Here is a 10,454-nt window from a genome sequence, read left to right as displayed (position 1 = left end):
CAGTTTAGAATTATAGAGATAAAATGCTTGACAGTAAAACACACAAGACACAATATCAAAAACTCACTAATTTGTATTAATTAAGTTTGTCTTGCTACAAATCTGTGTTCTTGAAAATTAAGAACTCAGTTTTTATCTTGAGAGAATACAAGATTTTCTAGATATGTTTGTTACTTCTAAACCAAGGACTCGTGCATGCTTTATAGACTAGCAACACGGGATTACAAAATTTGTATTAAAATATACTAAACCAATTTCTAAAACAACTTTGTCTATTTCATTTTCCGGTGTTATCAAATCTGTGCAGAATCTTATGATCATCCTTTGTCCAGTGATTCTTGGCCTTTGATCTTGTATTCTTCAAACTGCTTTTGTAGACTTTCCAATTCAGTGAATGAATTGTTTGTTGACTGATAATCTTGAATCTTGAACTAGTCTGTATTCTGAATTTGAGATAGTAGTCAAGATCTCCTTTTGTTCTATAGAGAAGTGACATATCGATAAGTATAATGACTTATCGATATCTTGAGTTCTCTATAGGTATATTTATCTTGTCGAGGTCTCTAGTTCTCTACATATAAAATAACTCATCGATATCTCCATTTCTCTACATGGGCTTTTGACTTGTCGACATCTTGAGTTCTCTACATGAGGAATTTGACTTGTCAATATCTCTGAGATCTCTACATGCAGAAATGACTTGTCGATATCTCTGAGATCTCTATATACACATTTTGACTTGTCGATATCTCTGAGAACTCTACATGAGGTATTGACTTGTCGATATCTCCAGTTCTCTACATCTTAATTTGACTTGTCAATATCTCTGAGATCTCTACATGTATAAATGACTTGTCGATATCTTTTGAAACTTCTCTATAAGCCATTTTGGAGTTCTCTACTGACTTCTCGATATACCTTGATTTGTGACTTGTCGATATCTTGACTTAGAACATTTTTCCTAGAACTGATTTATTCAATTCCAAACTGCTACATCTTTTCTATGAGTCATGATCATGTCTTGATCTTCTTCCAGGGTTTATTTCTTAGTTTGAAACTGTTCACAGAAAAATCCCCCAGTCTAATCTACTAAACATTTTTATAGACCCAAGGAATACAATTACATAATACAAATATTGATTATCAAACAACTTAATCTTAGGGATGTAAATATGATTTAGTCTTGTTATTATACAAGTATGTCTTGCACAACATTCGTTGATACACATTTTTTTCATGATAAATATAGATATGTGCACTAATACTTCACTGATGAAACATGTGAATATATATGTACCAACTTTCAAGTATTCTTTTTTCGTATCAATACATATAAATACATAGTTAAATATATAATATAAATGAAATTTTATCGACTTTAAACTAAATTTTAGTCGGAAACCAACTTCGTACTTTTCAAAAGACCAGGCTGAACCCGTACTTTTACCTAATTAGATTAGGATTAGGTCCCCCCTCTCATTCCAGGTATTCGAAGTTGGAGATGTTTTTTTGGTGGAAAAAAAGTTTTAAGAATTAAGTTAGGGCCCCCGCATTTTTGAATTTGGATATGTTTTTTTTCCTAGAAAGAAGATATTTTGAGAGTAATATAATATTTTAAAAGTGAACTAAGATCTGTATTATAAATAAACTCGAACTTGAACTAACTTTTAATGAACTCGAACGCAATCTAAACGAACTGAACCATTTTTGGTAATTTTGTTGGACAAAATTTCTGGTCCGAATTTGAGTTTATTAATATTCGAACCGAACATGTTCGTGAAAATAGTGAACCGAACCAAACACGAGCGAATACAAACTGATCGTGAACATTACATACATTTTCTTAAAAGTTGATTTTAACACTATTTTAATGAGAAAATTGGAGCTAAATATTAATTTAATACTTTTCACCAATATAATATTTATTTTAAATAAGTATTAGATATAAATTGTAAATAAATATTATATATATATACATATATATAATATTATAAATATCCTATTTTTGTCTACTCGTAATCAAGCTTAATCAATTAGTCGAAATTTTAACTGAACACAAACCAAACTCGAATAATATATCTTAAATGTTCAATTCGATTTAGTAAAATTATATGACGACCTAATCGAACTCAAATCGAATTCGGACTAGTTTAACCAAGTTAATTTGGAGCCCTGAATCCTGACTAAGAGTATGTCTAGTTACGTTCTTGACCAAAAGAAATTTTATAAAATTCAAGCGATTAAAAGAACACTTTTTTTTGGGGTTTTATATCAAATTGCCCACCGAACTCGTTAAAATATATCAAGTAGCAAGACAATCTCCACGGCGACTCATTTAAACCACTAAAATACTTGTATATATATCACTTCGTTAGATTTTTAAATTTTTTTTAACGGTAAACGTTAACTTTAAAAATTTGTAGTCATATATTTTTGTTGAACTGTCAGACACGTGAAATTGAGATAAATACGAGAGTCCTAATTGAAAGGACATATTCTTTTCATCTCTCTGTTGAATTTTACTCAAATTAATACTGCAATTGCAGACCACCCAGCTTTTATTTTACTCGTGAAAATAACGATTATTTTATGACTAATTAAACAGATATACAGATGAGAGAGACACTCAAATTTGTTGATAAACCATAATAATTAAAGAAGTACACAGCAAACACAGTATTTTTATTAAAATATTTTAAAAAATCTAACGGAGTGAAGTATCTTAGTGATTTAAATTAGTCGCCGTAGAAATTAAGTAGCTACTTAATACATTTTAACGAGTTCGGTGGGCAATTTGATATAAACTCCCTTTTTTGGTTAAAGTATTTCAATTACGAAGAAAACACTTTGAGAGTGGTTTTTAGTTTGTATAGGGAAAAAGAGGGGAGAGTGGCAAGGTAATGAAGCGACACGCAACTATTCATTGGCGAAACCCCTGAACTCAACTCAACTCCACTCGGCTCGGCTCAACGCATCTCCGATTTGTAATCTCGCCTCTCCTTTCAATCCTTTCTTTTTAAATTTGTTAGAATTCATTATTATCAGCTTTTCTAGATTAAATAATTTCACATTCAATTGTTTTTATCTTATAACTTTTATCGTTTTATTTTAATTATCTGTTTTTAATCAGTTGAATTGTTGCTAATCAATTTGTTGTTTATACAGAAGATGTTATATGCCGTCATCGATCATTTGAATTTGTGCTTCTGTAAATATAGTATATGCATTTGAATAGCATTGCGCGTCTGGTATATATCATTATACATTTTTAATTTAATGTTCTTGTTAGCTGGAACATTGGAATCTTATTTAGTGTTAGGGTTTTGAAGCAGGAAAGACTAGTAAGTTTCGGTGACCAATGATAAAACATACGAGTAGTAGTTATAATGTGAAAGTCGGGGACAAAATTTTTGTTATTTAAATTTGTGCCAGTGCTGAAATGCTGCAGGTGTAGAGAAATTATATTTTGAGATAATGCTTTGAGTTTGTTATACGTATAACTACTTTATTTTGTTTAGTTAACGAGGGTATGATTTTCTGGAGTGTTATGAAGATTTTAATGCTGGGTTTATGTTACACCAAGTTATCTGATTCCTTTTTGAGCTTTATTGACATTTTGATGAATGGGGTTGATATTTTTATGTGTCCTGATTTATTATAATTAAATCAGGTGTCACATTAAACTAGAAAAGTACGCCTTAGATTTACAGACAAGCCAATGGAGGTTTTTTACAATGTACAGGGTTAAAATTAGGAGTTTTTGTTACTGTCAGTTCAGTTGTCTTAACCATTAGTTTATTCATGCGATCTTCCTAATCTTTTTTTCATGTTGCTAGTACTTCAGTGTTATTAAACAATTTCTGTAAACTACACTAACTTCCCTTATTTTGGCAAAATTATGACCCGGTAGCTGTTTTTATTTTTTTCTTACCATGTTCTTGCTTCTGTGATCTCATTATCATAAATATTTACTTTCAGCTGTCAGATTTTACGATATTCTAGTTGTATATGGCTAGCTGGTCTACCAGGGTGAGGAGGCCTACACCAATCAAACAGCAGCCTGAACCTCAGTCAAGAGCTAAGTGGACATCATCTCTCACTAAAATGCTTGCAGACTTGATGGTTGACCAGGTTGTTTCAGGAAATAAGCAAAACAATTCATTTGGGAAGAAAGCATGGGAGTGTATTTGTCAGGAGTTTCAAAAGAGTACAGGTCTTAATTGGGATAAAGAACAATTAAAAAATCGATATACTGTCCTAAAGAAACAGTTTGTCATGACAAAGTCCCTCCTTGATGACCCTGATTTCATGTGGGATGAATTCACAGGCGCCATTTTGGCTTCAAATGAAGCTTGGGACAATTACATTGCAGTATGTTATCTTATTTGTTGGTGTAAACTTGTTAACTATGGTCTATGAATAATATGTTAACCTGTCAAATTAAGAGAACTGTAGCACCCATTGATATGATGGAAACTAAATCTGCCCGCGATATGCGTGCAGGCTTTGGTGGACAATACATGACTATGTTCTAATTCCGATAGGGATTAGGATTCCTTTGAACCAAAGCATCTGTTTATTTAAATTCATTTTAACTAATGAAACTGTTGTCAGGAACATCCGGATGCTGAAATTCTCAGAAGTACAGGCTGCTCACTGTACAAGCAGCTGTGCACAATATTTTTAGAGAACGGGACAAATGACAATTATGTAGAGGAAGGACCAGAAGTATTATATTCTACTCCACATATCTTGCGAACGGTACAGGGAAAGGCTTCAACATCAGAATCAGAGGAGATCACTGAAATAGCTGATGACAGAGACAGACTTCAATCAAATACCGCCTCTAGAAATGGTCAACGCAAGAGAGGGCGCACGGGAATTGATGATGTTCTTGCAAACGCTATATCGGATATGGCTGCTGCCTCGAAGCTGAGGGCACATGCTGTCAAGCAACACCATGAAAGATACTCTATCAGTGATTGCATAAAAGCACTGGATGAGATTGAAGGCATTGACGAACAGATTTACTATGCTGCCCTGGATCTCTTTGACAGTAGTAATGCCAGAGAGACATTTTTATCACTTAAAGTTGACAAGCGTCTGACTTGGTTGCTTGGCAAGTGTTCCATCCTTTCTGGTTGTTTATAGGCCGACGAATGAAGCTATTAGAGTCTAATAACTAATTAAGTTTCATTCAGTTTAGCAAATTGTAAATTTTTAGAATGATTAAAATATGTTTTTGGTTAAGTTAAAAGTATGTGGTAGGATAGTGGCTGTTAGTTCTGCTGAATTTCTTTTCCCTTTAGAGTAGCATAACATGAATGGCTCGCAGATACGTTTCGTGCAAATACACTGATATCTTGTCAATCCTTGATCTCCAAAGGTTTGGGAGCCATTTGATGTTTGGAGGTTTCATCCTTGGCTCCTCCAATTTATTTAGGATAAGAATACTTGTATTTGAGAATACAACTACCCAGCGCACGCTGTACAGCCGTATCATGCTTGTTATGATAGGATAGGTAAAATATACGGCAACTCTTTCAATTGTTAAACGATGATATACTGCGAAACAAGCCACCATAAACTTAAAATTTATATGGGTAATTAAATGGTCTACAACACTAGAATACACAAAACAGAGCATGATACCCAAACATGACAGCTACATTACAAATCTCCACCCCACTGTTATTCAGTCCTAACAATTTAAAACTCAGCGTTTTGGCAAAATGTGTACTTGTGCTTAGACAGCATCCACAAACTATGTCTAGACTAAACAAACCACTGTACACAGATGTCTAGGTATTCAGTCTGGCAAAACTATTGCTGTTGTATCATATCCTCTCAACGAGGTAATATCATCTTCACATTGTGCAACTCATCTATAGCTTTCCCCTGGTTGTAGACAGATTCAAATGCATGCATCCACACATTGGCAAAACCAGTAACTGCCTGGAAAACATGAGGCAATCCCATTTGTAGATTGTTCAAAGTCATTGACCTTGTAACACTAACTGCCTTCTCGTATTTCGCTCTTTCATCCTCGGACTTTGCCCTCAGAATCGCGACCTTGGCCCGCTTGTCTCCAACAGGATTCTTGGCCCCGGATGAATCAGGCATTGAGAAAGGGCCAAACTTGCTTTCTAACGCTCTAAGCTCACTAGTCTTCTTCTCAAACTCTTTGAAGACAGATTCTGATTTCTTCTTTTGCTTGTGCTCTTCTGCTTGTTGCACTACGATACCATGAATTACTGTTAATAAGCTATTAATACCCTCTGACGCAACTTTGTCCGGAGCATGATCGATAGCAAGATGCCATTCTTCGCAAAGGGAGTATATAGCAGAATCCTGTTTTGTTTTGGGAACGGAGGTGTCGTTAAACTGGAAAAGACTAAGCCGCAGCCACCCTGAGAGCGACTGGATGTATTCTCGTTGAGCCTTTACTATGTTACAAAAGGATACATGCCATTGCTGCACCTCAAGCTCAAGTTGAAGGGTAGATTGCCGGTGAATTTCGGAGGTTGGGTTATTCGACGGGGTGGTGTTAAGGTATTTGAGTTGCTGAACTATGTGCATCTGAACCTGGTGGCACTCATACATGCTCCTCCACATGCACATAAATCTGTTTGACAGGCAAAAACAGAGTTATAAGTTAAAAGTCATTATTTTAACTTAAGATCAGATTGGAGATAAATTCAGCACATAGTGAAACATATTTACCAAGAATCTTGAACAAAAATTAAAGCAGCAAGCTACTACATGCAAATAAGTAAAAGCGTAAAAGTAATTTAGCAAAAAAAGGTGTAAAAGTAGTCAAAAGAAGTGATCATGTACAATTCTGTGAAGAAAAATGTTGATTCAACCAGTCAAAGGAGTCTTCCTACCCCACTACTCATGCTTAAACAACTTTGATCCGGGTACTGGGCTACTGGCAAGTGCCCTAGCTGTCCCACATCCTAATGTTTTATATATTTGAATAAACATGTATAATTACACCCACACATGTTCATTTTTTATGGATACATGTAACATATATGACTTGTAAGAGATCCAAATATTATTTTTAATAAAACCTGTTCCATGGAAAGAAATGTGTCTCACAACATCGCATAAATAACAAAGCATTCAACTAATTTTTTGGGCCCTATTTGGAAATTAGGGTTTAGCTGTAACTGGCTGAATTAACCTTTTTGACTAGCGGATTGAATTTAACTATTTCCAATAGAACTGTTTGGTAAGTAACTGTTTAAATTAATTGTTTGTATTTTAACTACACACATGGCAATCATCCAATTGAAAAGGCTCCTCAAAGTAGCTTTTTCAAAATTAGCAGATTGGGTCCAAACCGCTATTTCAATCCGCTAACTACCAAACACTAATATTGGAGGATTCTAATTCGATTCAAACCGCTAATTATTGCTTTAACCTCTAACTTATAAACACGGCACTGAGATTTTTACTTTTCTTTCCCCCAAAAATTAAGCCTCTTATTCTTGGTGAATGAATACAGTATATTTTTTTATAAACATTTGCTTCGGCTTACATTATGACTTATGAATTATGTAAAAATATTATTGGGGCGTCGGATCTTGTGGTGTTGCATTCACAGAAAACCATGACCAGCACAGAGTTCAGATAACTTTATTGAGGGATAAATTTTGTTGGGATGAGAACAGGACTTTAATCATAATAAGTGTAAAGAAGGACATCATAGCTAGTGAAAAGATAGACTGACCCTTTTACAAGCTCAACAAGTTGTGGGTACAACTCTGATTCTCTCAACTTGATAATTTCAGTAGAGGTAGTTTCAATGCCTTGTGAAGCAACCATCATCCGTGATTCCAATTTTTCAACCTCTTTCTTCGCTTTTTCAGTCTTTATATAATCTGCCCGCTTCATCTCTAGCCGCCTCAGCTGCTTCATCCTTTTCTCATGTTCCATCTTCAGAGTCTCGGCATTCTAATAGAAAGCATATAATTAATCGCATAATGAAGATAAATCAGAGAAGTCAACAATTCTAAAGATTTTCATTAACTACGAAAACCTGATTAACTAAACTACTACGGTAGGGCATTGGTTCATCAACTTTTACTTGTTATAACAAGACTGGTAGAGGGGGGCGAACAAATTGGTGAAACTTAATTATCCACAAACTCCCATGACAGAAACACCAAGATATCAAGCCAAACTCGAAAGATTAAAGCTAAGGGTTTAAGAAAAAATAATACCTTAACCTCCAAATAAAGTTTTTTCTCCCAAGCATAGAGCCTCTCCACGGTAGAACAATGACTGCCATTTAAGTTATTATGTAGCACTTCTTCATTAAACTTTCCTAACCCATCCAATTTTGAACTAGAGCTTCCCCATGTCCATAACAATGGACTAAAACTCTTTCCGTAACCATAAACTTTCCCTGCAAGCAGAACATACACCACACCTATTACATATTACTAAAAAATACTACGATTGCACTTATGATTATCATTGATCATAAAGAGTAATTATTAAAATATTGTCATTACATAGTAAATCCTGATAGAAAACTTCGATTCATAGCCTAATTTTCTTAAAGGTGCATATAACTGATGACTAGGTTCTAGGTTCAGTAGTCAAACCAAATTCTATTACATAAAATGCAACTCTAAATACAAAAACATGGTTTGAAAAGGACATAAAGTACAAACAAGACAACAATCAAACACATTATAAACACAAGTACTTAAACATAAAACACACAAACAAGAAATGCTTACATGTGCAAACCCATAAACAGATCCAAAGTACACATGTTATAAACTCATTTTATTACACAATATACATACAAAACACAAATATATAAACACAACAAAAGTACCTGTAGATCTTTGGTCGGAGAAACTAAAACTAGGCACCTCCAGCAAGAAGGAAAGCTGATTCCCCGACCCCGCAGCCCTCAAAAAATACTCATCAAGTTCCTTTATTATCTCCACCAGATCCTTACTCTTCGCCGACACCACCACCGCCATCTCCGCCGCCGGCACCGGAGCTTCACTCACCGGCGTCATGGGAACCTCCGACAAAGTCGCCGTCGTCTCCTCCCAGTCATCCTCCGTCGCCGCCGGAGACGACGCCGGCATAAAAGGGTCCCAGAAATCCCAACTGCCCTGCGGCGGCGGAGGCGGCGGCGGTGGCCGGATGGCAGAAGAAGAAACAGTAGTTGAAGTAGCCCATGAAGTAGGACTCATTGGGGGTTGATGGGGTTGTCTTAAAGGTGGCTGTGGTGGTGGTTGTGGTGGTGTTATAGGGTGGTGTAACGGTGTCTCAGCGGTGGCGAACTGAAGTAAAGCAGATCCGGTGGCTTTAAGTGAGCGGAGATACATAGTGTGGGAAGATGATAATGCTTGTCTTGCTTTAACAAATGTTTTCATGTATCTTTTTCTTCCTCTACATCTCGTCACCATTTCTTCTCTTTCTATTTTTGTTAAACAACTCCCCATTTGTATGTATATTTAATCTGTATGTGTATATGATTAGTTCATCTTCTTCACAGACAATGGTGGTATAGTGTTTTATTTTTATATAGTAGCAGTGATAGGAGTCGTTTTGGAAGGTGTACGTTGGGAAATGTGCCTTGTTGGAGTAGGGAGAGTTTTTATTTATTGACGAAAATACCCCTAATTTTTGTTCATTTTATTTTTAGTTTGGAATTTTGTTACATTATTTTATAAAATCTACTTTTAAAGGTTACGTAACAATCAAATCATTTTAAATTTATTTAGATATTATGTAATCGATAACAATTAATAATCATAAATTTGTTCAGATGTTATATGATTGTTAACAATCAAATTATTTTGAATTAATATGGATGTTATATGACTGATGACAATTAATTCATCTCAAATTTTTGTGATATTATTTATATGTAGTATATGTGCTTAATATATATTAAAAAAGACAAAGTATAATAAATAAAATTGAAAATTCTTGCTTTAACAAAAAAGATCTAATAAAATTTTACTTTCATTATATGTTTAAAACTATTATCAATTTTGATATGTTTGCTCTTTTTTTATCAGGTTCATATGCTGAACTTTAAAATAAATTTTAATATTATATTCTAAAATTTCTATTAATTTTATTTTTAAAAATCTAAATATTATTTAGAAATATTTTTTGAAATATAATTAAAATTTCTACCTTTTTTTAGAGTTCTAAAAATCGTCGAGCTGATCGAGTGCTTGATCCAAGTACTCGTTTTTAACCCCTTCTCCGATAGGATTTTAAGGTAATTAGGTTTAAAACCGATTTTGTTAAGAATCGGTCAAAACTTGGTTTATCTTCGCAATTATTAAAATAATATATGTAATCTTAATTAAATTTATATTTGATTATTTTATTAAAAAATATTAACCAAGTAACTTTTACTTGAACTCTATTATTTTTAATATGATACTAAATTATTAGTGCAA

General features: G+C 34.1%; 2 protein-coding genes across 2 annotated transcripts; one reads left to right on the top strand and one right to left on the bottom strand.

Moving 5' to 3' along the window:
* Positions 1-2,846: 2,846 nt before the first annotated feature.
* Positions 2,847-5,293, top strand: LOC141712604 (L10-interacting MYB domain-containing protein-like). Its single transcript, XM_074515601.1, has 3 exons — positions 2,847-2,984; positions 3,979-4,371; positions 4,615-5,293. Exons 2-3 carry the CDS (start codon positions 4,009-4,011, stop codon positions 5,149-5,151), a joined length of 900 nt encoding a protein of 299 aa, XP_074371702.1. The 5' UTR covers positions 2,847-2,984; positions 3,979-4,008; the 3' UTR covers positions 5,152-5,293.
* A 270-nt stretch (positions 5,294-5,563) lies between these two features.
* LOC141712603 (protein ALTERED PHOSPHATE STARVATION RESPONSE 1) lies at positions 5,564-9,649 on the bottom strand. The gene is made up of 4 exons (XM_074515600.1): positions 8,858-9,649; positions 8,232-8,416; positions 7,739-7,962; positions 5,564-6,625 (listed from the first exon to the last, which is right to left on the bottom strand). The coding sequence occupies exons 1-4, from the start codon at positions 9,477-9,479 to the stop codon at positions 5,848-5,850; spliced, it is 1,809 nt and encodes a 602-aa protein (XP_074371701.1). The 5' UTR covers positions 9,480-9,649; the 3' UTR covers positions 5,564-5,847.
* Between the last annotated feature and the right edge of the window lie 805 nt (positions 9,650-10,454).

The sequence above is a fragment of the Apium graveolens genome, chromosome 3, assembly GCF_009905375.1.
Source record: "Apium graveolens cultivar Ventura chromosome 3, ASM990537v1, whole genome shotgun sequence".
In the NCBI taxonomy this organism is placed as follows: Eukaryota; Viridiplantae; Streptophyta; class Magnoliopsida; order Apiales; family Apiaceae; genus Apium; species Apium graveolens.
The sequence above is the reverse complement of the archived record's forward strand: the minus strand, read 5'-3'. Positions and strand labels throughout refer to the sequence as shown.